General features: G+C 37.2%; 1 protein-coding gene across 4 annotated transcripts in view; it reads right to left on the minus strand.

Annotated features, from left to right (window-relative positions):
• Positions 1-1,416: 1,416 nt before the first annotated feature.
• Positions 1,417-27,433, minus strand: part of AUH (AU RNA binding methylglutaconyl-CoA hydratase) — a 132,042-nt gene continuing 106,025 nt past the window's right edge. For 2 of the 4 annotated variants that reach the window (XM_052701038.1, XM_052701036.1), the window contains 4 exons: positions 26,311-26,498; positions 25,118-25,168; positions 23,504-23,551; positions 21,527-22,675 (listed from right to left, as the gene is read on the minus strand). In XM_052701038.1, coding sequence (XP_052556998.1) covers positions 22,598-22,675; positions 23,504-23,551; positions 25,118-25,168; positions 26,311-26,498 — 365 coding nt within the window. In that variant the 3' untranslated portion in view covers positions 21,527-22,597. Of the gene's footprint in view, positions 2,275-19,107; positions 19,137-19,222; positions 21,384-21,526; positions 22,676-23,503; positions 23,552-25,117; positions 25,169-26,310; positions 26,499-27,433 lie in introns of those variants that run through there. The other 2 variants (XR_008210533.1, XR_008210534.1) reach the window with 2 other exon arrangements.

Here is a 27,433-nt window from a genome sequence, read left to right on the forward strand (position 1 = left end):
TTTTGAGCTACAGAGCTGGTATCACAGAACCAGGTTTTTTTTAATTAAAAAAAAAAATCCAAATTTTTGCTTTCTGTTGCAAGAAGGATCAAAGCAATACTCATTTTCAGAGAGCTACTGGATAACCATACTTCAGTTTTTAGCTGCTGCCAGTCTATCAGCTTTGAAGTACAGCAGTACACGGGTAACCCAACAATACAATTACAGTCCAGCTTCAGACACAGAGACTGAAAGCATTCAGTAGCCAGTTCTGCTCTGACAGACAGAACAAGGCAGAATCAGTAGTTCCACTGACTTCAAAAATTAATCTCAATTAACACTAGCAACTTTAATACAAGTTACATCCACCATCTCCAAGTCCTCCAAGCAATGATCTCCACTTAACCTTTGCTGTTCCTAAGACACTGCTGGTACTTCAGATCAGCACAGGAGTCAGAGATGATCTGGGTTTGCCACTCTAGATGCAGCAACATTAAGATGTTTTTGCGAAAGATGCATCTGTAAACCACTGATAAAGCAGGAATTTCAGTAATAAAGGCATTGTAAAATGTTCCATTCTGAAAAAGAAGATAAGGACAGTTCTGCTGACTGCTGTAGCATGCTGCTGAAACAGTCTTCTGTAGGTACCAGGAACATCCAGCATCACAACACAGAGCTTTGTATGGGCCATTTGTGCTGCACTCTGCCATGTAGATTGGATCTATAAACTAGACTATCTTATTAATTAAAACAAGAAGAAAAATCTGTGTATTTATGAAACTTAAGTGCAAATATTGATTTCGTTTGACTGACGTGAGCAATGCTGTCGTTCAGAAAGACACAGGAGGAGCTGAATGAAGCCAGAAGACACAGAAATCTAAGATCTATCCTTTAATCCTAATTTTATCAACTTTAAATCTTTAGAAGTCATAAAAACTAACTTCTAGATCTGAAGATACCTTGCAAACAGAATAAAATAAAGTGAAAGAAAGTCCCCAGTCCTACAAAGTTTTATTTATTTTCATGGTTAAAGTCACGTAAAGTGAAATCATGTACAACTCTTTGCATAATGGGAACTTTTCCCTGTAAGCCTTTCTGCAGGAAGAATAGTTTTGAATGACTAATTCACCGTGTTATGCATGTACGAGTAATACTATCTCAGTATGCTTGGACTTGTACTCCATTTTCGTCAGTCAGTACAGCGTCAAACAAAGAAACAAGCTTATTTCCTGCATTTTGTCCTACAAACAACACAATGGTAAAAAAAGACAAAATGCCCTGTCAGACAGAACAAAATTAAATTCTATTAGAATCCATTTTATTGAAAGTTGCCAAATCTATTTACTTTGGTCTCAAGGCCAAACCATGACCAAAGTTAAAAAACTCAAAATTCCTCTGGAGATGACTATCATAACAAACCAGTACTCCATAATGCCCTGTGCTTATAAATTGACTTTATTTCTAGGAACTACAGACTTCATTTTTGAAAAGTACCACCACCACACACAGATTCCATCCTTAGGGACAGAAAAGAATGTACAAATGAAGGTTAGATTAGTTATATCATAATTTAAGGTGAAGGTACAGATTTTCTTCTGTGTTCTTCAATGCTTATCAAATTCCTGACCCTCATTTCATCTGAGCAACAGGATGAAGAACAAGACTATCATTTTTATTCACTGTGAGACTACATGAGTATAAACAAGTAAAAATGACTGTAGAAGGAAACATAAGGACTAAAATTTTATGGTGCTTATTTACAGTGCATCATTGGACAGAAGCATGTTTTCTCTGAAAATGACAGTCCCACTACCAAATTATTCACTGCAGTTGAACAAGGCTACAGTTTATAAAACAGTCAGTCCTAGATGTTGACTGATAAGGTCAGAGGACAGATACCCTACATCTGCAAAATGCCAATCTGATGGACTGAAACTGGATAGTTTTGACTTGGTTACATGCACATAAGTTTTTTGATCAAGAAAATCTGTTCAACGTGTTTGAAACAAAACACTGCTCTCATCCAGTCAGATGAGGTGTTTCAGCTCCTGACCTAAAAGTGTCACTTCTGGGGGTTTTCTTATCCTGTAGACAAGTTCAAAGAAGATAGTGATGAGAATCAAACTGTTCTTTTACTCCTAGTAGTAGGCTGTAGCACAGTGAGCAGAGCTGCTCAGGAAAGCATCAGCTACTGCTGCCAGCCTTGGTTTTGATGGAGGATACTGTACTCAGCAATAACACCAGACAAGTCACATGTAACATTCAAATTCACTTCGAGGTTCAAAGAGGAGACAGCTGAAAAGACAAACACAGAGGTTGTTTTCTTTCAGTAAAGCTTCAAATATGCTCTACAGATGAGGATATAATAAGCATACTGGTATACGTGCAAACATATTAACTATGTTTTAATAAATATATTAGTATCTATTTAATAGAGACAACATATTAAGCACACATATACAAATGTATGTTTTATATGTTTCCGTAGAGTTACATATCATTCCTTCCTGGAATTATCATTTCCGCTAGTTTTTCTAAACTAACTTTGAAAAAATTAATGCTAATTTAAAGTTATATTGCATTTTTAATGTTAATTATGCAACCTCAAACATGAAAGATGCTAATTCCTGCTATAACTAGCGCTGAATCCCATATGATGTTTACTGTTCAAACAGACCCTTTAAATGATGGAGAGAAGCTCAAGCTAGCAGCTCAAGTAACACTGTGCAACCAAGAAATGCTACTGGTGGAGTGATTGTGTTTAGACTGGAGCATCGATAACAGAGAACTGATCTACACTTTAATAAAACTTTTCCATGAAATTCTGTTTCCTTCACTTGACTCTAAGAATGAGTGTTTGCTAATTTTAGCACATAATGTCAGCGCAGATAAGTCTACTTTTTGGTGAGCTACCCTAAAATAGTGAAAAATACCTAGCATAGAACTACAAACTGGCACATGAACAATTTGACTCATTTCATAATCTTTTCAACTTTAGCTGCGAGCTCACTATAATTCAAACACAAATTACATTGAACAGCAAGAGAACAGCAACAGTTTATGCAATTTTCAACTCTATGTACTCATTAGATAGACATAGGCACAAATGCATTGCCTCTGCAGATATATACAACTACTTTATTCTCAAGGATGAAAACTGACAGTATAAATAGTTGGTAACAGAAGGTATTGTCCATTTGACTATTGAAATAATTGACAAGTACAGCCTAACAAGCCAATTCAAAGAATACTGTAAGAGAAGCCTGCTCAGAGAATAGGTATTGTGCGAGGATGTGCTGGCATATATGCTGCAAATGCAGGACTTCTCTTAGTTGCTGCAACTCTGAATTGCTGCTGCCTTCAAGTCATACACAAATTAATTTCCACTTGACCAGCTGTAGCTGCGTGTTCTTCATCAAAGCTTCTTGATAAGTAGTTTGGAACCCAGGGTTACCAAACTTGGAGCTCTGCCTTCTATCCTACCTGCTGAGGTACACTTGAGTTTACAGGAAGAGAAAGATGTGGTATACTTGCCCTGAACATACATACGTAAACATACACATCAGATGATACCACAGAATTGTAGGGGTTGGAAGGAACCTCCAGAGATAGAGTCCAATCCCCCTGCCAAAGCAGGCGTTTTAGAATTCTCTATGTTCCAGCTTATGGCCATTTCCCCTTGCCCTGTCCCAACAGACTACTGAAAAGAGGTTGGCCTTGTCCCTTTCTCTCCCACACTTAACATATTTATAAACATTACTAAGATCACCTCTGAGTCTTCTTTTCTCTAGGCTGAACAGACCTAGGTCTCCCAGCTTTTCCTCATAAGGGAAATGCTCCAGGCCATTTACCCATCTTTGTGGTCCTCTGCTGGACTCCCTCCAGGAGATCCTTGTCTTTTTTGTCCCAGGGAACCCAGAACTAGATACAGTACTCCAGGAGAGGCCTCAACAGTTTGATTCACCATTATCAAATGAAAGAATGTCCTGGATAATCAGGTATCTGGAAGCCCTCTCTTCTGATTGGTCAGTCATGTATTGTGTTCCACATAGATGCTTTCATTTTAAACTCCATAGCCTGTAAGAGCTTATAAATAGCCCCATAGGAAGAAGTAGTCACTGAAGTGCCTGGAAAAAATTGCATGAAGAAAAAGGGAGAGAGGACTCGCAAGGAAACAAGAGTTACAAGAAATAGATCAGAGACATGGGAATTTTTTGGACAGTGCCAGCTGTAACACAAGTTAAATTTGTCAAAATCATGAGAAAATTTCAGTTGTGTACTCCTAGTATAACACATCCTCAGACATATTTCACAAGAAGTCTGCATTATGTGGAAACAGGTGAACAAGCACAAGCATGGACTGTTTCCTAGCCTTGTAAAAATAGAATTCACTGCTCCTCTTTGCATTAGAAAGCTTCAAGATGACATTCAAGAATTAAGTCCCACCATCCCCTCAAGGTGAAGTATCAGGCTTCTTTGCATACAACAGCAAGATCAGAAGCATCTTGTGTATCCTGATTACTGCTGTTGGTTGCTAACCTGTAGGCAAAACTGATTTCTCAGTGAACATCTGTGTATCAAAACTCTCCTTTCTGAACATAGTTCAGCTGCAGAAGAAAGACAACAGTTGAAAAGGCAACCACTCTCAAGTCCTTTTATTACAACTACCCAGGATGGATTTCCTGTCCTGAGAGGAGAATTTTCCCAACTAATCCACACATTTCCATTCCATCAAACTAGCCTCCCTGTTCCAGCTCAGTACATGTCAAGTTTGGATAGCAGAAAAGATGAGAAAGGTCATTAACAGACTCTCTACAACAATGCACCAGGCACTGTTTTCTACTGGTGGAGTTCCATGCACTTTGCAGACAGCCTTCTGTATGTCATAAGATCACATTTCCTTACTCAATAGGACATTGAGAAATAAACCCTGTAATAAACCCCTTAGGCTTAAATGTACATCAAAACCAGTATTCTGCAAATTTTAAACTCTGAACTCTTAGGTTCAGAGACAGAAAAAAAAAAAAAAAAGGAACTGTATGCTTACATTACAATCCTCAAAACAAATTGCTAGTCAGCCAGTATCTATCTGTGAAGATATCTGAATTCACAGAAAATTATGTCAAAAGTTGCACTTCAGAATAATCTAAAACTTAGTCTAACGTGTTAGACATCTCCTTTGGAACCTGACAAGCACAACAATCTGAGATATGAGGCGCCTCTTCTGTTACGCTTTAAAAGGGCTAGCTTAATAAATGCAAACCACTGTACATCAACTCTTTGGGTCAGGATGATTAAAAAAATATTGGTCACCCCTCTCCTTTTAACTGAAGGTGATACAGGTGGTACTCCATTCTGGATCAGATCCTGTTTCACCCAGGATGACTGACAACTGGAAGCTGTCATCACCTTGAACAGGTGTCACTGGGTGTTTCATGGAAAGGCATCTCGGGTGCCTTAACCTCGAGTGGTTACACTCTTCAAAGCCTCTGGAATAACACCACTGCTCACTCAGTTAATGGTGGGGCCTCGGAATGTGTGCGAATTCAAGTAGATCAGTGTGAGCTTGCATAGGTGAGACTGGAGCACCTTCTGGAAGGTGCTGAGACCTCTACTTTGGTCATCAGGTGAAATACAGAAGTAATCTGATCAGCAGAAAGGAGAACCTAGGATTTTTTTCTTACTTGTCTTATAAGAACAAAATTAATAAAACAATAATTTGTACAGTAAAAAGATCTCTAACAAGGACTAGGCAACAGCTCAGCAATTGCACTGTCCCCTCACAGCAAGAAACAAACGCGGATTTGAACAGAGATGATTCAGGTAAGTGAAATAATTCTCTCAGAAATTAGCAATCTACTCGCTGTTTAGAGAATGTAGAAGCTTAACAGAGGTTTCCAGATTCATTCTGAAGCCAAAATACCTGCCTTCTACCTTAGTCTGCTTCTGGATGTCGCCTGCCTCCTGATCAGGCCTAAGACAGACACAGGTGTTCCCCTTTCTGAAAAGCTGTTTTTCTCTGAAGGTATGTGTATCACCCCAATCACTACAATCAACTGTGCTGTCTTTTTCTGCTTTGCTTTTGACATTCTTGTCTGTTGAAACTCCTCTGACCCTGGGCTGTATCCCACAGATCCTGCTTTAATCCACCCCTACATTTTTCCATAATGAGGCTCATATACCTCTATACACCACACACAAAAACACACAGACAGTGTTTAAATAATTAGTAATTTTCCCTTAAGGGTAAAAATGTTCTGTAATAGTACTTCTTTTTTTTGTTATGAAATAATGTAAATGATCTTGGTGTGGTAATATTTTGCAATATGGCTGTGTTATGCAATAAAGGCTGAAGGGTTCAGATGGCTTACATGCACTTGGAGATGCATGCTGGAGTCCTGCAGCTGTTAAAAAACACTTAAATATGTGTACACACCTATAAATCTGTGCACATAAATACACAGGCAAAAACTGCATGACTTCCTATCATCTGCCTACTTCCTTTTACCAAAAAAAGTTAGGTGCAATACAATCTATGAAGTTTAACTTATGCTCCTTTCTCTCTTTTTTTTTTTTTTTCAAAATTTTTTCAACCCTTTTTAAACTTCATGAAAGAAATGCAGTGCTTTTTTTTTAAGGAAGGTAGTTCTGGGCTCCTTTTTTTCTGCTAATACATGTAAATCCTGTTGATTTCAGGAAGTATGTGTTTGGGTCAGCACAATTCAGATTTGATTCCCTTCCACAGCTTTCATTTCAGTTTTGATGAGAAAAATGTAGAAACTTGCCAAATGCTCATATTTGCAAAGCAAATTCTATTGCCAACTTAAGAATTTATATATTAAGTGACTTTTTTTCTTTTCTTCCTTTAAGGTCATCAGTGGGTTAAGGTATGTGAATGACATAACATTCTCATGAAAAAGAGTTCCTCACTTTGTCTTCCTCTTTCTCTAATTCCAAAAAAGACAGTGGCTGACTTTGCATAACCAAAGCTTTATATCAAAATCACTGTGGATCATGTGGTTGTGCCTACAGAAGTTAAACAACAGCAAAGTTAAACATCAGACTGCTAATTGCCTCAGCACAAGCACAACAGTAAATCACACACCTATCCTTTTGGGAGCAGACATTTTCTTAACCTCCTTCCATTGCTCCCAGATTCTTCCATCTCAGGATTGTGAGATGGAAAAACTGTGCAGCAGAGGCAGCGTTTATTACTCACAAAAGCCTGGTGTGAGAAAGGAACCAATCTCTTATTAGGGAACAAAACATAGCATAAAGTTTATTGTTTGGAGAATTAAGAAAATTGGACAAAGGGGTAGGTAAGGGAAATATTTCAAAGATCATGCAAGGATAATGAGAACTGTGATTAAATAATTCAAGTCTGTGCAAAGCCAAATGGTAGAGGAAGGTAAGGGTTTTATGGAAACAAAATGTTATTATTTCATCACTCCAGATGGTTTGGTTAATTCCTTAACTTTTCCTTGAACATAGACCTATCTTTCTCACTCAGTACTGGGGTCCTGTATACAGCCAGACCTGCGATAGGCCACAGTGCAGTTCCGCTGTGAGGACACAGAGTTGTGAACTGCACAGCTTGTAATCAGTGTACAGTTACATATCTCAACTCAAAACATCAAACACAGACCAGAATTATCTGTATGTATGCCATACCTGATATGCACATTCCATTAAGTGCTTTGGCATCTACAGCACTGCCATGATTCTGGCACACTTTACCCATATTGTGCTTGTAAAATCTGCCCTTGTAGCAAGCAACATAAGGCTCCAGTAGGAAGAATTTCACACTATGTTGTGCACACCATATTGGCCACCCTGGCGTATACCTGCTGCAAGGCCAGACACACAGTTCTATGTCTTGGCACACAGCAGGCAAGTGCTATGGTACATTACAACAGAAGATCGATACAAGTTTCCTCTCCCACCTTTCCTTTACTTGACAGCTTGCATGTTCTGCAGCTTGTCTTCAGGCATACTTATGTGAGTTTTGTGTCAAGCCCAACTGATTGTACCTTGAAGTGTAACTGCTGCCAACATTACTGACAATGTACTTAGTGTAGAGCCAGCTTCCAAACCAAGCTTTGCAAGTGAAGTTTGGAGGGTTTGAGAGAAGGTGTGCTCTGGAGCGTATATTGAATTCAAGGAGAATTCTCTGTAGTTGACAGAGAAAGAATAGTGCTGCCAGCAGGTATAATTCAGCATAACAAAACCCACCTCAACACCTACAGATAGGAAAGAATTCACTCCACCTAACTGGTAAACTGGGGAATCATTGATCTTGCCAGTTACCAGTGAGCAGTAAGAATTCTTAACACTTCATAGCTTTGACACTAAGAAGCTGCACAGCTACACTTCAGTATCAGATACATAAATGATGCCTGAAAAAAATTTATGCAGAATTCTTTAAAATTAAATATCTACCTCAAAAATGATCCAAATATACATAATTTTATATTAATCTATCATTCTAGGTAATGTCTATGTGCAATAGAAATCATAAATACGATCTTCTTTTAAGTGAGCCTTTAAAGTTAGTATCTATGCCAGCAATTATGCCATAAAAAACAGTTACTGAAACGATTTATTATCTGTTTCTGTTGTGTAAATCATTTATAAGTGCACACAGAATCCAAAATACATGCAATCACAGAATGATAGAATCATAAAGGTTGGAAAACACCTCTACGATCACCAAGTCCAACTGTCCATCTATCACCAATATTTCCCACTAATCTATGTCCCTCAGTACAACATCTAAATGTTTCTTGAACACTTACCGGGGCGGTGACTCCACCACCCCCCTGCGTACCTGTTCCAGTGACTCATCACTCTCAGAGAAGATGTATTTCCTAATACTCATCCAGAATCTCCCCTGGCATGACATTCTTTCTAGTCCTATTGCTAGTTACATGGGAAAGGATGTCAACCTCTACCTCTTCACAAACTCCCTTCTGGTAGTTGTAGAGAGTGATAAGGTCACCCCTGAGCCTCGCCTTCTCCTGACTAAACAATCCCAGCTCCATCAATGCCCTCATCCAGGCCATCAACAAAGATACCGAACAGGAAAGGCCCCAATACTGACTCCTGGCAAACACCACTTGTGGCTGGCTCCCAGCTGGATTTCACTCCATCCATCAACACTCGCTGAGCCCGCTCACCCAGCCATCCTTTACCCAGCAAAGGGCGTATGAGTCCAAGCCATGGGCTGCCAGCTTCTCCAGGAGCATACTGTGCGTGACAGTACTGAAGGCTTTTCTCAAGTCTAGCTACACCGTGTCAATCGCTTTTCCCTCATCCACCAAGGGGGTCACTCAGGCATAGAAGGAGTCAAGCACGACCTGACTTTCATGAACCCACGATGGCTAGGCCTGATGTCCCAGTTTTCTCACACATGCCATGTGATCTCCCATCGAGATTCAACCTTATCATTCCCAGCCCCAAGCTCTACAACATCAAAACACTCTCTAACATAGAACCACGCCACCACCCCTTCTTCCTTGCCACTCCCTTCTGAAGAGTTTATACCCATCCACTGCAACACTCCAGTCACGGAAGTGATCCCACCATGTTTTCATAACGCCAACTAAGTCCTCGTTTGCTTGATGCACAGTGGCTTCCAGCTCCTTTCATTTGTTGCCCACGCTGCTTGCTCTGGTGTAGATGCACTTTAGCTGAACCCCTTGCCTCACCTCCAATCCCATCATCATTCCCCTAGGCTCTTCTCTAGTGGGCCCAGTTTTAAACCTTCCCCCCTCATGTCTAGTTCTAAGCCCTCTCAATGAGCCCTGCCAGCTCCTGGGCTAGGATTCATCTCTCCCTTTGAGACAGGCAAGACCCATCCACAGCCATCAGGCCAGTTGCTGACTAAACTGCCCCACGGTCAGATGAAACAAAAAATTGTGTTTGTACCATGTATTCATGAGAAGGGTTTTCCTGCTCCTCTCAGCATCCTTCCCCACCACTGAAGGGGTAGAGGAAAATACAACCTGTACATCCACTCCATCACTAACTGCCCCAATCTCCTGAAGTCCTTTTTGATAATTCTCAGGCTTCTCTCAGTGATTTTGTTGCTGCTGGCCTGAACTATCAATAAGGGATAATAATCAGAGGGGTGAATCAGACTAGGAAGTTCCCTAGAAATATCCCTCGCTTGGGCTCCAGGGAGGCAGCGCACCTCCCTGCGGGTAGGGACTGACATACAGGGCCCTCCGCTCCTCTCAGAAGGAAGTCGCCTAAGAAAATCACCCTTCTGTCCTTCTTCACAACAGACACCGAAGTATTCAGATACTTTAACCCAAAGAAACTGCTGAGAAATTTGCTTTTACCCTAGCAGAATGAAGAGCTGACAATATCTCTTTGCTGGATATGTAACTTTTATGCCTATTTTTAGGAACTTTTTTTTTTTTAAATACACCAAAATAGCAGTGGGTTTATAAATCACTATCTGCTTCTTACAATGGAATGTCTCCCTGAAGACTGGACAACGGGCATAAAAAACACCACCTTCAACCCTCAGATTCTCCATAGCAACTGAAAGTCACAATGACACATTTATTGTAAGCACTGCTTATTTCATAAACAGTACTGTATGGCCCAAACACCTTGTTCAGTGTTCCATATACCTGTTTATCTGTTATTAATTTACCACCATAAACTGTTTACATTTCAGTCAAGCATGACTGACTGGCAAGTGCTATTGCAATTGTTTTTATAAGTTAAAATAGCCTAAAGCTGCTAACATTTAGGGCACTATCTTTTAAGGCAGGTTCTCTTCCAGCTTTCTGCCTCCCCTTTGCCTCTTACCCTCTTTTATTTTAATTTGTATTTAGTAAAGGCAAGGTGTAAAAAAATCTGATTTGTAGGGACCTATTTTCTTCTTTTTCTCTATTAAATTATACTGCCATTAGTAAATGGAAATGCATGTAGAGAAATCTGAGTGGGTCTAGGTCTAGTGTATACTGATAACAACAAAGCATCATGTCAGCTGATGATCGCCCGGGACCAGTCTGAACTCTTGCTCAATGTAGTAAGAATTTGGCCACCGTTCTCACTGTAGATCAGATCTCAGATCTCACTATAGTACACCATACTCCACCCACACATTGTTAGCCTTAGGCAACAAAGTTATATGACTGCAGCTTTTCTCCTCACTCCTTTATCTTTTGAACCCTTATGCAATATAAATTACACTTACAAGAGGAATAGAATGACTCATTAGTTTTCTATAGGTGGCTCAATGGAAGACAAAGGCTCAAATTATAGACCCCTCACCTTCTTCCTCCTAAAGAGGGAGATGTGCTGCTTCATCATTGTGTAGACTCCAGGCACGGCATGGTCAGTTGGCTCAACTCGGCCGCAAACATCCAGAGCTGTATAAGTACAAAGTGAGATAAAAAGGCAGATAAAACCAGTTTCAGAATTGGTGGGACTGCGTTTGTTGGTTCTGATTTCAGTGAGATGACAGATTTTGATTTTGTCATACTTTCAGTTTATAACTTTTGAAGATTTTGAACCACGGAATGCCAATTAACTTTTCAGTATATTTTGAGAAAAGGGTACTGCTTTCTTTTTTTCATTTCTGAAGTGAAAAATCAGTCTTTTTCAGACATCCAAATCAATTTTTCCAAAGACAGAACACAAGCTAAGCCACCACAGGATACTTCAAATAACATGTGAGATTGCTTATAAACAATCATTTTCATAAAAAATGAGATTTTGGAATTGGTAGTATTTAAAAAGTATAATTTATAGTTATACTTGTCATTTATTATTTAATTAAAATCTAAGCTTACAACTTCAAACTCCAAAGAAGAAGATGCTAATAATTCATCTTTGTACTTGGTGGATCATAAATTTTGTGAAGACCAACTATCTGGCATTTAAAAGACTTGCTAGTGGCAGTATTAAGGTTGTCTTTTGCATTTTGAAAAAAAAAGAGAGTATAAAAGTGATGGAGAACCACAGACTTCTTTATGTGTCTTGTTCTGCAAGGTCAGGACTTCTTCTGTTAAATGTGGCAGAAGAAATAATTTATTCATGAGGGAAATGTAGTGTTATTTTTTTCTCAGTCAGCAGTCAATAACTAGCCCAAAAAAGGAAAAAAATAAAGAGGAATGATGGATTTAAAAATATCTAGTGTTCTCTAGACCTTTTCAAAAGGCTTCCTCTTCATTCAAGAATGCAAGAAGGGGGAGAGGGAAGGGACTGTGAATAACTAAGATTATCAGTGATCTCACAGTAAATTACACATTTATTTGGAATGCGTTACAGGATTAAGGTTACAGACCTAAGAATTGATCCAAATTCCATTATGTAAATGGAAAAAGAAAATTATCTTAATTTTTGTCTTAAAAGGAAACTGAATTTAGTTTTCAGTCTGGATGTTTATGTTTAATTCTACTACGCCTTTTGTTAGCGTATGGCATCACCTAAACTGGCCCCCAGAAATGATCTCACAAATAGCCTTCCCTACTTTTGCTGGGATACAGGTCAGCTGGTCTCCTGCTGTGTACTCCTGTTCTCACATCTGAATTCAACCCCAAGATGAAAACACGAGCACTCTGTCCCACACAGCTTTGAATGCTCTCAGCTTTTACTGGACCCAGACTAAGTTCAGTGTTCTCAGAAATCCAGTTTGCACAGCAGGATGTTGGAAGCAGCATATCACAGCCATAAATTTTTGTTTTTTCTCTGAAGTAGTAGGTATACCTATTAACTATAAATAAAGTGAATTTCAAGATAGGAACAGAAACATTTTGATCTACCAGTTTTATTTAAAATTAATAAATTCAGGCTATGTGTAAACTGTCCAGTCATATCCTGTGAAGGTTTAAACAGTGTAACCACAAGGGAAAATAAACCAACATCTCTTCCCTTTTTATCTTAAAAGTGTCTGAAATGAATTGGTTGCTAAAGAAACTTGATATAATTGTGACAGACTGTTTTGAAACCCTTAGCACAGTTCATCTGAAACCTCAGCATAACAAGTGGCTGCTTATCTGTGTCCCATTCCAGGAAGAAATGCATGGCATTTCGTCATCACAGCTGAAAGACTAGCTGGCTCCGCACGTAGGCTCAGCAAGAATAAGAGCCCTCAGCTATAATGAGGGCATGGTGGTAGCTAATGCTTAGTCAGAAACTGTTTCCTATAACCTTTGCTACTACTTGTAGGAGTTGAAATGCAGGAAAAAGCAAAAATTAAAGAGAACATACTGAAAGTCAATGTTTAGCTTCTCTGTTTTTTCTCAGTGAAGATTATTTTTGTAGAAATGGAATGCATGAAATAACACTGTGACATCCTAAACTATGTCGCCTACTAAAAAGACTTTAAGCAATTTTATTTAGTTTGACTGTCTGTGAGAAGGATTTCTTACAGGAGAGAGAACCATAAAAAGCAGATATACTTTTTTAGTCTGATATTTAAATGCAAATTGGCAAGTGGAAATTTAACATAATTATTTCCTTGTAAAAACTGTTCTTGAATTTCCAAAAAACTTTATCCCAAACAAAGTTGCTGAGGTACAGCTAACTGCTAGCCACTGACATTACTTCAAAAACAAAGATCTTCATTTGTGGAGGAAAACAGAGATGAACATTTATATTTACAAGTTTTTCCTCTTTTCTACACCCTTCAGATGATAACAACTGTGATGCATTGTTGTCATCGTTTTTAACACCAGAATCTGCAAAATAAGAACATGGAACAACCACTCAAGAGAAAATAAAAATGTTAAATTTGAATGTGTAGCACTGTTCAGACTGTAAGTTTGCAAGCTGATTCATTCAGGACATTTTGTTTTGTTATTTTGTCTGCAAAAAAATCACAGCAATTCTTGTGGATTTACTCTTCTATAACGAAGCTGATATAAGCACACAACTGTGTTCACTATCGTGCTGAACGTACTGGATTGAATCATTTACACACACGCAGCTGCTGGCATGAATAAGGGCTAGATTTAACTTGCTCTGTTTAATTCACTGGCTGAACACTGAAAATTGTTGGCATGGATTTTTCTCAGGAAATTCAAACTTACACAAGCAGAGGAAAAACACTGCAAACAAGATGCTGCTGTGTGCAAAAAATTCATCCTTGGTAAAACTTTAAACCCTAAAAATAAATCCTGTGTGCAGTTTGCTCAAATAGGTTTTCCTATTCAACTCCAAAGGTTTAAAGCAGTTGTTAATCATGTGCTGTACACAGTGCTAAGCAGGGAAGTTTTCAGTTATTTCTAAAACATGTTATTCTGAGGCTATATTTGAATCTTCCATATTTACGTGATGAGGGGTTATGTCATAAAGTTAATCATTCCCAGGATGCTAGCATTCAGGGTAATGAAAAACTTCTTGTGCAAGCAGTCATTAATCAGTGCATATAACATTGCATAATGCTTTCTGAAGCATGTGTTATGTGATCAGAGTACAAGGCTGTACAGTACAGCAAAGTGTTTATGCCATATGCTGACCTTTTCTAAAGCAGAAATGGAGCCATGTGATGTGCTGCTCTTGCCAGCAGTTACTTATTGCCAATAATTAAGTTTGATGATATGAAGAAACACAAACTTGTATTCCTTTAGAATTGTAAAAGGAAGCTTTGAAGTTTTTGGCACTGTAAATCACAAAGATTGCCAGCTTGGCTTAGATACTCTACTGTTGTCCATTACATCAAAACTGGAATTAAGTGCCCTGTTCAAGTGGTTACTGGCATTTGTGTAAAGGAAAACACGCTCCATCGTTACAGGACTGCTGTATTATACGAAAGAGCAAAAAGGTTACAGGAAGAAAGCAAGCAAATGCATGCTCAGTACCTCGAATCTCAGTACATCACAATAACATCTGATGTTCTTGCAAAACAGTGCTAGTAAGTAGCTCTTACTTAATCTTCTACCGGTATTACACAAGTATACTTGCGAAATACTTCAGATAAATATTCTGTAATTATGTGAACTATAAAAGCACGTAAAGAACAAAATGTTTTTATAACTCTAAACACACATACCTGTGGAGACGTGGTTTTCATGAGCTATTTTAACAATGGAAACAATGCTTTAGAAGCTTTTATGAACAACCAGGATGCTATGTGCTGGAAGCAGAGTGGACATATGGACATGCACTTTATATATTATGCATACATATATATACAAAGTGATCAAAATTTTGCCCTGCCCACAGGCACTCTGTGTTTTCTTGCCAGCAGAATCAGGCTGCAAAGCTGGAATAACCAGCTTAGTACTGCTTCAGTACCAGCAACTATTCTGGTAGTGTAGCTTGTGTCATGGCTGCTCCCACACCACCTCCTCCCTGACTTGCTAGGGTTTCCTTTTACCTAACTGATGACAGACTGACTACAGAAAGGAGCTGGTACAGAAAGAGGAACCATGTTCCGTAAGTATTACCACCTGCTAACAGCTACACAGTTCCGTTAGGGGACGTCATGTATGTCATCAGTGGTCAAAGCAATTTCTGATATACCCTGCTTACTTCAAGGAACTATTTTCACATTTAACTAACTACTCCAATGCACAAAGCAGTCTAGCAGCCCAATTGCAAAGGTGTACAACCAATACTATGTCTATACAGGAACCAAGGTGCCCAAATGCAAAATTTGGATTCTCAAAATTTTTGCTTAGCTATTGAGATTTTCCTTTGACCTCTGAAGTTCTATTCCTGATGACAGTAGACAGCAGCAGCAGCCAAGCTGTATGATGGCCTTTGAAGATGCATGAATTAAGCCTTCCAAAGCTAAGGAATCTGAGACAGTAGGCATCTTCACATTTGACAGACAGGATGCCATGCAGTAGAAAGGTGATGCTGGGAACGAGAGTAAAGACAGCAGGATTCTAGTCCTTACTCCACAGTCTATTAATAGCATAATTAACAGTATAATATTTGCTGCGAGACAGGTCTTGCCTTCCCAATCAAACAGACTAGTTGTCACTATTGCTATGTAATTAACTAAAATATAAACATTCAAGTCAGGAATGAGTGAGAGACTCATTGATAAGGTCTTTAATCTGAAGATCAATTTCAGTGAAAGAGGGAGCAGAAATGTTCTGTTCTCCAACTATAGAATACCTAGATCAACTGACTGCAGCACACGTTTTCTAGTTTTTCAAACATGGGCTGATTTAAGCCTAGACAAGTGAAATTTTAAGAATCCAAAAGGAATTGGATTTGAGCATTTAAATGAAGAAAGAAATTTCCTTAAGTACAAAGTGAAAAAAAGTGCCTTAAAACATGCCCATGTCTTCATTTATGAACTGGTAGCATAGGTTGAACCCTTCTCACTTGCTGCACTTTTTGGATCCTTCCTCCTTTCAAATATTTACGTGGATAGCGAAGGAATCATATATGGCTGTTATGATTTCTATTAGTGATTATGTTATGATTTCTATTAGAGTACAGAACTCAGGCTGAAAGACGCCAGTATAGAAAAATCTGTGGAGCTGCCCTTCAAAACAGCAGAACTGACTGTGCCAAAGTGCATTATGACAGTCATTGCAGCTTGAACACACTAGGCAAACCACTTCTTCTGTCCAATTCCCTTCCAGGATCCACTGCTTCTTTGAAGCATGTTCCCTCTTTCTCTTCTTTTTATTGCTACTTTGTGGTGGCTGGCTATAAGAAAACAACCAAAACTATATTCAACATGTGCCAGGTTTTTTGGTCACTATCTAGGAATATATTTACTTTATATTAACAGTTCAGCTACATAACAGCTTTGAAGAGAACTTCTGCCAAAGTGGACTTCATACATAAAAAATGCAGAGTCAAACTCTTTCCTCACAAGCATACAGATGTATTATTAACATTTACATGTAACGAAAAAACAATCTTCAAAACTCTATCCTTGTAACTTAAATTTTTAACTTTCTTTCTGAACCGCACAAAAGAGACATGTTTTCTAAAGAATCTGTACAAACTGGCATAGGGTTTTTTAACATGCTAGGAAGAATTGAGCCAAAGATGATATCACAAAGTCCCTTATGCTTAAATGAAAATGTTAAATCAATTAGCAATTGCAAGAATAAAAAAGAAACTATTTGCTGTACGTTGCTTAAAAAAAACCCCAACTCTTCATGTCCTTTCGAAAGTGACTATATTATTATTATACAACATGAAAACAGCAACATATTCTCACCTCTTCAATGCTACAAAAGCCTTATTAGCATACACTTTAGAAATTATAATCAAAGAGAAGTAGTCACTAAAGAGAACTCTGAAGAATCTATAAATATATATGCATATACAGACTATACCTTCAAGAGTTAATGTACTATTTTGAACTCAAGTACTACAGTAAGACAGCTTTGACAAAGAATCTTTACAACCTCTAAAATAAATTCTTTTAACGTATTTCATATTTATTCCCATGTGAATGAATGTCCTTGGAAGAATTATCTACTAGATAAAGTTCTAAGATGAAATGTAAGTCTAGACTTAGTAAAGGAAGGGTGGAGACTGATATTACAACCTATGACAGCTGCTAATTTATGAGATGCTCATGATTGCTGCAGACCTGTCCAAACTGCAGCAAATGGCAGCAAACTGTAGGGCTGGGAGGAATGTGCTGCCTGGCATGCCACACCTTTGTAGAAAGTTAGAAATCACTTTGACTTCTACATTTATTCTAGCCTTGAACTACCAGATATATATCCTGAAATGCACAGTAACAAACATGTTCATCCCAGGTACTTGACTGCTCTTTCTGTAAAAGAATTTCTGAAATACAGCAAGTATAGCCACCTGTAACAGTAACAGTACACATCATAGAGGGTTCAAGGTTTTTGCTGGTAGCACTCTTGAACAAATACATTCAAAACTTCCTGTAATAACATACTACTATTGCATTCTGCAAGGGCTTGCCATTATTTTTCTCCTGGAGAGGGTCCAGCAGAGAGGCAAAGACGATAAAGGGCCTGGAGCACCTCCCCTGTGAGGAAAGGCTGAGTAACCTGGGTCTGTTCAGCCTAGAGAAAAGAAGACTCAGAGGTGATCTTAGTAATGCTTATAAATATGTTAAGTGTGGGAGAGAAAGGGCTATGGCCAACCGCTTTTCATTGGTCTATGGGGACAGGGCAAGGGGAAATGGCCATAAGCTGGAACATAGGAAGTTCTAAAATCAATATGCAGAAGAACTTTTCCATGGCGAGGGTAATGGAGCTCTGAAATGGGCTGCCCAGACGTGCCTGTGGATTTTCCTCCCCTGGAGATATTCAAGACCCATTCAGATGCCTGCTTGTGCAGCCTGCTGTAGTGACCATGCTTTGGTACGGGGGTTGGACTTGATGATTTCTGGTGGTCCCTTCCAACTTCTACAATTTTACTTACACGAATATATATGCACACTCATAGACATATATACAAGGGCTGCTCCGAAAGTAATGCCTCTTTATTATATTGGCCCACGATGTCAGAGCCAGATGTTGGTAGCAGGGTAGCAGAAGATGAATCTTCCCATCCACATTCTGTTACACGTCGTTGCCATGTGACAGATGGCAGCAGAGGAGCAGTCTGACAAAATGGTGTTTGACATGGAAGTGCACATGAAGCAAAGGGGTGTCACTGAATTTTTCTGTGTAGAAAAAATGGCAACAGAGATAGCAGGTCACCTCTACTGGTGCAGATTTTACAAGAGCAGCATGTTGGCTCTTGTCCATCAGTGATGAAAATGCACAGCCAATAGTAGGGACTGTGTTGAAAAATAGTGTTCTGTAGCTGAGAACTTTCTCTATCAAGTACTGTTACTGTGTTCTTTGCAGCTGTTGTAATTTCTATGGTAACAAATAAGAGGCATTACTTTTGGAGCAGCCTACGTTTGTAGATGACATTTCTATATAGCTGTATTATAATCTGGAATGAATACATTGTACTAACACACTGCACTCTGCAGAAGTAAGGAAGTGCATATGCAACTCTACTTCAAGACTGAATAATAAAAATTTTGCCTTTGCAAATATTCGGTGATAACATGGTTATTTACAATCAAATCTCTCAAAAATCTATTGGGATAATTTTTCATACTCTTTTAACTTTGCTTATAAAACATCAATGTTTAATGAGCAAACAAAAAAAATCACCACATAAGTCACTAGATTCCTCCTGTGTGCTTACCTGAGCAACAGACTCTGACAAAATGAAATCTAACAGGAAAAAAAAAAAAAAAAAAGACACGATTGAAAAAGTAGTATTTGGAATCCCTCAAAACACCCAAAAGGAATTTCATTACCTTTAGCTGAACACATCTCTCCTTTTGGCTTATATGTTCACAACTATTCTCCTTCTCTCACTTTTGGAAATAGATGTCTTTCTAGAAATGTGCAGAAAAAGAACATCTTAAAATAGCTGCACTGTCATCACACCGTAAGTGCATTAAATGTACAAATTTCACTAGACAATTAAGTCCTATGACTTTTCATCAGTGGTTGGATGTGTGTAAAACTTCATAAATGAGAGATGGAAGTATATCTTGTTCTGTTTACACCAGAAAAAATACCAACTTTTTTTTTTCCTGAATATTATAAATCTTGACTAATCTCAATAGACACCTTTCCAGGTATTTGCTTACATGGAGAAGTAATGAAACAAAAACTAAACTGGTGATAAATTAAGATACGTCAATCACTGTTTTCATTTTCCATCTATGAGCCGTTTTTTGGTACTATGAAGTACCAGTAATACTGAACACATTAATTTACTTCCCATGTCTTCCGAAGACAAATTCAAGCTAGTCTCTGTTCTGTAGAAGAGACCAGTTCGTTTCTGCTGAATTCAACAGATACATCACAGAACAATGACTGACATAAATATGAAACAGCTGCAAATGATACATCCTAGCATTTACTATTTTGAATGCAGGTAGTTAAAAGCAGTTGCTAAAAAGCAGATACGAACACTGAAGTAAGACTACGAGTAATTGTGCATAGACTGACAGAATTTCAACAACCCGGCACAAATGGTTCTACAAATTCCACAGATTGTTAGACAAAATAACATTCTTCAAGTGCTCTTAAGTGTATCATTACACAATCTGAGAAAAAAGGACCAGGTTTCTTCATAGCAGGTGAGATACTCAAAGGCACTGAAGTGACTGATGTTATTCAGACAATTCTTAAAACTTCAGCCAGAAACTTAGTAAAAGTAGTGAGACGTGAGTTGCTTCCATATTAATGATTTCATAGGTTAGAAGCAAAAATGAGGTATATGGGTTATATAAATTCACACACTAACTTCTGCAAGAATACTTGGACTGTTTGGCACTTGAACTTACACCACTGAGACGCTCAAGGTAACTGATCTACCTGTAATATAACCTTTTGATACTGAACTCAATATTGAAGTACAGAAGAATTCAGTATCCACTTCAGTTGAGCAAAAGCAAGGATAAGGAGCTGCTTATGCTTGGGGAACCATGAAATAACCTTTCAGGAAATCAGAAGAGATCAGGGGCCATTTACTATTGAGATATTGTGGAGAAAAGCACGGCTTTACCACAAACTGAAAGAACCGAGTCTAAGCACTTGAAGGAGGATCTGCCAGATCATAACTTTCCTAATAAAAATGGGGCTTTATAAGAGCATTTCTGTTGCAAACCATCCTTTCATGGAAGTAGAAATCTAACACTGCTATTTACTAGGAGCAATTGAAAGTCATCATAATGCTAGTTACTTAAGAACAGAGACAGTAAGTGTTCAACACATTCTTTGCAAAAATTCCTCTATTGCAATATCACTACCTAGAACCTTTAAGTACCATGCTAATGGTACTCAATTTTAAATAGCATTCAAATTCTTAACTTCAAAGAAGAGATTCAAGTTGCCACAATCCAACAATATCTTCTCCTTAGAAAAGGAATAGAGACTATGACAGCAAAATTATTTTCTGAAATCAAAACTGCTAGTTAAAGGCACAAATCTACCGTCTCACATCACGGTATGTGAAGTTAAGTTTGTTATAAAAAACATTCATGGAAAGCAGTTAATCAGTCCTTGTTAAGAAACCAAAGACATCTCAATAACCTGACAGTACATCAAAGTTATACACAAACACAAATCAGTCAGCACAGACTTAGTATTTTTTAAAATCTCATTAACGTAATTATTTCCTGCTCAGTAAAAATGAAAATGACATGTTAGCATTTCAAAAACAGGAGAAAATGACCCTCAAGGCTTTATATGACTATAAAAACAAGCACCGGTACTTTATTTGCAAATTATCATGCACGAAATGATCAACTCAGCAAGTTCACCAGTTAATAAAGTGTGTGCTCTACCAGTTAAAACCAATTTACATGTAATGATATGCCTAAATGTGAATTTAAATGAGTTCTTGTCACTTCATGTTGAACAGCTGCTTTATCGTCACAGAATGGACACTGACCACAGTTCATCCTGCAGAAAAAGCAGACCATGCACAAGTTTCATGAGTCAACAGTAATTAACTGCAAAGAAATTTGTTTTCTATAAAAAGACAGCCTCTGATTGCTAAGATACGCTTATTTTCCAGTCAAGTTAACAAAAATGCTTTTTAAGAGTTTGTTTTCAGGTATTTATTGTATATAGCACAATCAGAACAAATACACAGTATGAATCACCACTGTTTTCTCACCTCATAACCTACTGGATTTCTCTTTCAAAGCACGAAAAGAACCCTGAGGCTGCCACAGAACAAAGAACATTTCATTATCATCCCTGTTGTATATAAATATTCATTATTAGACTCTTCGAAAAGGATATTCTGGGTCCTTTATAGAAGAGAATTCTAGTCTTTTTAGCAGCGTATTAGTCATATCCCCACACAAAAAGTACTTAACACAGTCACCACAAACTTAAAATAACTAAGATAAGTGAAATAAAGTTCCTTAACAGCAGACAGTACCGATCAGATGATATTTTGGAAGAATGCAAGACAAAGCCAGTTTAAAGAATAATAATGCATTAGTAAGGCAGGAATCTAAGATATCTTCATTTAATACAATTAAATGAATATACTGGCCATGACTTCACCAAAAGGATGCCATTATGTGCTATTCTCATAAAAGTTAACTTTGTTTTACTAAGAATAATACAAGTTAGACAATTAAATTTGACATTTATCAAACAATAATCTTTTTCATTTCCCTTCACTTTATTTATAATGTACATATTCAGGTAGAATATTCAGACATAATTTTTACTGATATACAGAATCATTTGAATGCATATTTGGTACAATTTTTTATTTTTGTTTTTTGGCAGTCACTTTGATATTTGATAAAATGATAAACCGGATTTATACTTCACATCACATTTAGGTTTTGTCTATATAAAGAATTTAAAGAGCTTTTTTAAATTACAGACTGGTAAGTTTCACATATATGGAATATTTAAAATGCTGTATGAACCTGTGACCTTGCCTATACAAGGCCTTCAGATACTGTAATGAGCTTAAGTAGGCACACATTTCTATCCTGCCCCAGCATGGATACACAAAAGATGTTGGAACATCAGTATGATTTGCTTTAACTTTGGTGGCTGTAATATTCTAGGCATAGATGCAAAGTGCATCTTAGTGGTCCTTGTATCTGTACATATACCCCATTTCATTTTAAAGGCATCTGCTTCTTTTATTCTCCCTTGTAGCGAGGAGATCTTTTCTCTTTAAACGCAAGAAGACCTTCAATTCTATCCTTTGTTGGAATAGTCTGCAAAGAGCAGAGTAACATTTCATTACAGATATAAAAAAAAAATCAATCAAGAAAACTGCTTCTGTACAAATTTTTGTACCAGTTCTTCCCTGTAATATAGCACAACAGAAGAAAGAAAACTGCAATGTATAGTCGGATGTAGGAAAGTAGCAGTCACTTCAAAGGCATTCGGTAAGGCTAAGAGACAGTCTGGGAGAAGGAGTCTCTTTTGTCTGAACAGATAACACTGAGAATCTCTAGATTTTGTTTCAGGGTTTTCATGTGCTGGTTGCTTTCGGTTTCTTTGTTATGTGGCTGTTTTGGTGGGTTTTGGGGGAAATGGAGGTGGTTTGTAATCAGATCACTGCATACTTTAAGTAAGTGCATCTCTAATGCTAACGCTTCTGTTTCTGTCATCAAAAATTTATCATGAAGTTCAAGAACATGCAAAATAAGAATATACTATTCTCATATTTTGCTGGCAAAGATGCTTATCTTGATTTTCTTTTGGAAAGCATGCACGCTGTGAAGTAGCACGTGCTTGTTAAGTGTCGTCTATGTTGTTACATGTTAAACCAAAAATCAATGGCAAATTGGAATAGATGCACAGCAATGCATAGCTGGCATAGTATGGGACTGACAGTGCTTAATTTCCTTCAGCCAAACAGTTTCTGTCCTACACCTCCTTTCTTAAATTCCTCACTGAAAAAAATAATAATAATTAAAAAAAAAATTAACTGGAAGGCATAAATACAGTGACAAAATATTTGTAGAAGAAACAAGTCTTCACAGAGTACTCAAGAAAAGCCTCTTTTTTACATTTTTCATGTAATCACAGTTACATACCTGAGCATAACAAGCTTCTTCAATTGCTAGGCCTGTTACTAAGTCAACCTGAGGAAAAGAATTCAACATTCTTTAAAGCATATTTTTGTACATTTCAAGTGCATTATTTCTTATCAGCTAACTTACATACTATGTTTCTATATGCCAAACTATAGAACATGTCTATGAAGTTCTTCTACACTACTTAACATAGAAATATCTCATTGCCAAGTGGTGACAGTGCCTTGCATTTCTGGAACGGTTCCTGTATATCGTGATAAAACTGTATGTAACACGCTGTCAAAACAATGTATGCTCTTCATTTACAAATGATCAGAACTAAAAGTTATTACAGACATGCATTTTTTGATCATTTCAACTGCTACAAGGGAAAAACGATTTACTGCAAGATTGTTCCAAAATCACTCTGAGGAAAGTGTCTTCAAAAATTCTTATAAGAAAACGGTGCCATGCTAAAAATTTAACATGAATTCAATTTTAAATGGATTTTAAAAAGTAAACGAAGCCAGTGGCAATCCTGCACCATCACCTACTTTTGAAAACAATTTTCTTTGTGGGCTGGTCTAAACAGCTGAAATGGCCATTCAGGAATGACTGAAATGACTTTTTCCTCAGTACTTCTCTGCCTTTCTAAAATGTCAGCTGCTGCAGAAATTATCAGCTCTCCAAATGGCCAGGGAAAGGACTGTGGCAGCTATGCAACACAAGTAGATTGTCAAGTTAAGATAAGCTAAAAAGACTACCTAGAGAAGCCATGAAATCTCTGCCTTTATTAGCAATGGTAGGAACATTTGGCTTCATCACTTTTGATACAGTAGATTTTGTCTTGAGTCTCAAGGCTGAACTACATGATCATAGAGAGTTCTTGAATTTGTTTCTGCAACTTTGAAAAGAAAAATGTTCTTAATTCGTACTCCTGGATTTAGATTCTGCATGTGATTCAACTTTCCCACACTGAATTATATGGTGTTCTGGTGCAGACCTTATTCATGTGCTTAATTTTAAGCAAGAATAGTCCTGCTGAGCTCAGCAAGATAATTCACAAGCCTAAAGTAAAATATACGTCTGGATGTGTTCAGGCCAGGTATTTAAGGAACTTCAGAACTTGGTTCACTACCATTTAAGAAGGGGTGGCAACTAGAGTGAAATATGAAATAGGTCTTCAGATATAATTATAGAAGTAGTTTCTATGAAAGTAATAAAAATACAAAAAGGTATCTCTTGGTCTTTGTTATGTAATAAACACTAAACTGAGAGCCTTGACAGAATTGATTTTTTCCTGCAGATTTATATTTGTAATATAACTTATTCATAATGGTCTATGTTTACTTTCTGGAATTAATAGTTGGCAAAGTGCATTACACCTCGGCAGATGTGGGATCGCTATGCCTTGTTGTGGAAATCAACATTCATTCTGTTCTCAAGAATTAAGAATCAATAAATACAGACATGAAAGTATTATATTTAATCTTCAAAAAAAGTTGTGACCAAATGGATTTTGAAAGGCTATTAACTGAGAAACTAAACACACTTCTAGGAAAAAAAATAAATATCACCACAGTAAACTTGCCTATCTGACTTCTGATTATACTTATGGGAAGTACAAGTCCTTACCTCCATTCCCTGATCAATGGCCAGCTTTGCAACTCTCATTGCTACTGGTCCCTAAAATGAAAGACAAGGATTATTTAATCACTATCAAATTCTAAAAGATTGTGCAGTAAACAACCTGCACATTAATGTTCCTGCGCTGGTAACTTCTACACTTTAGAAATTTATTAAACAGGTAAAATATTCTAAAATATATGACTAAAGTAGCTACTTTCTTCCAAACTTTTCTTCTTTCAATATTGAGAAAATATCGAAGATGCATATTGTTTTCAGAAATGGTGACTTAGACAGTGTTTTGGGCTTACATGCTCTTTTGTCAAGATTGCTTGATTCCCATCAAAACCAGGCTCAGAATGGCAACTATAAGAGCATATCATTATAGAATTGAAAAATTTTACTGTTAAACTTTTGATCTGATAGAGAGCTTTACTAATTTCCTTTAATGCTATCCCCCATGAATTTTGCTACCTTGGGTACCTCACTAGGAAAGCAAGTTTATCAAGAGCTCCCACTGCGAACAACAACCTGCACTCTATAGCATAATGGAACAGGTAGCAATTGGCTAACACAAAGACCCCTGTAAAAGTCATCATTAAACTTATTACCAAAAGTTTTAAGTTCTAAAGCCCAGAAATTCAGCAAAATCCATTTTAACTCTTTTAGTAAAAGACAGAGATAAGATGGCATGAAGAATCAATTATATAAAAGCATAATACTTTAATCAAGTATATACACAAAGGACAGAAAGCAAATAGATCACTTTCCAGTACCAAATGAGTTTTGCTTTAATACTGAAATTGCACTCAAGGTTTTCAAAACAAAATCTACACTGAGATACACTCACTTTCATAACGACATTTGTGTCTCTTCTGAAGTGCTCAACAGTAATGGAATATTGAATAACTGCTTTAGAGTAAAAATAGCACACTATTTTAATGTTCAAAGCATTAAAAGCGAAATATACAATGCAAACACATACTACAACACTAGTATTAACAAAGTTTATTTGCTTCACTGAAATTCTTACCAAGTAACCATACCTTTCAATAAATGAAAAAGATCATTTTTCATTGCTCTCTATATAAATAGAGTGGCTTCTTAATACGTAACTTCATGACAGTTTTTCTGAATACAGAAGATTCTTTTTTCTAGTGTTAATATTTGTTAGCAATTAAGAACAAAATAATTTGTTGTACCTGAGGTAAAAATTCTCTTGCCAGAGCTAGTGCTCGTCTGTATGCAGCATCCCCTGCTTCATTCTGTTCTACCACATGGCTAATCAATCCTATTGACTTTGCTTCCTCACCGTCCACGATGCGTGCAGAGAAGATTAGCTCTTTAGCCAAAGATACTCCAATTGTACGAGGTAATCTCTGTGTTCCCCCTAATGTTTGAAAAAAAGAGAAAAATGCAAATATTAGTTTCACTCATTCATCTATCATAGAAACAGAGGTGATACTTGCTCATTCCAAATATCTTCACTTCTAATTCCATAAGCATTTATGTGAAGCATAACGAAATTATACTAATATACAAAGACATTCTCAATTGCCTTTTTCAGTTTTGAAACTATGTTTAAAATGAAATAAATTGCTCTGTTTCTCAGAAAACATGTAAACAGATGTAAAGAGCTGAATAGAATTTGCTTGATTACAGACAGGCTACTTCACCTCATATTCAGCCAAACGCTAAAGGAAAACAGGTTGCAACTATAACCAAAAAGTTGACTTATTTTAAAAATCTGTATATTTACATGGTATTAATAATCACAATATGAACACTTCTGAAGAACAATACTCAAGAAGAACATGTACTCCAGGAAACAGTAGCCAGCGCTAAAATTTCCATGTATTGAGGACAGTAAACATTTCTTACATAAACTAAAGACAAGGTATTTAAAATGACACATTCTCATCTTTTTTTCTGCAATAGTGTTGAAATCTAAAGTCTTATCATAAAAATATGAAAGAATAATGATGGATATAGATGAATAGAGAAGGACATCTAACCTAATTTTCTTACTGTGTTAAAAACTTATTTGGTGTTTTGAGGTCAATAAGCAGTAACTGTATTAATCAGACATGTGTAGATTGCTTACTTATACTAAAAATTAACTAGAATTAACAAACTGTGATAGTGTGAGCATAACCATCGTCAGAACTGAAATACCAAAAACAGTTATTTGTATGAATTATGAACAAAAATGGCCTTCATCTGGAACAATGTATTTTGAACCCATTCAAGAAATTCTGAACAGAATATCTGAAAAGAATATTCCACTAGGACAGACGGTCCATAACTTAGCAATTCTTTCCAAAT

Source organism: Tympanuchus pallidicinctus, unplaced genomic scaffold (assembly GCF_026119805.1).
Source record: "Tympanuchus pallidicinctus isolate F22 unplaced genomic scaffold, pur_lepc_1.0 scaffold4, whole genome shotgun sequence".
Lineage (NCBI taxonomy): Eukaryota > Metazoa > Chordata > Aves > Galliformes > Phasianidae > Tympanuchus > Tympanuchus pallidicinctus.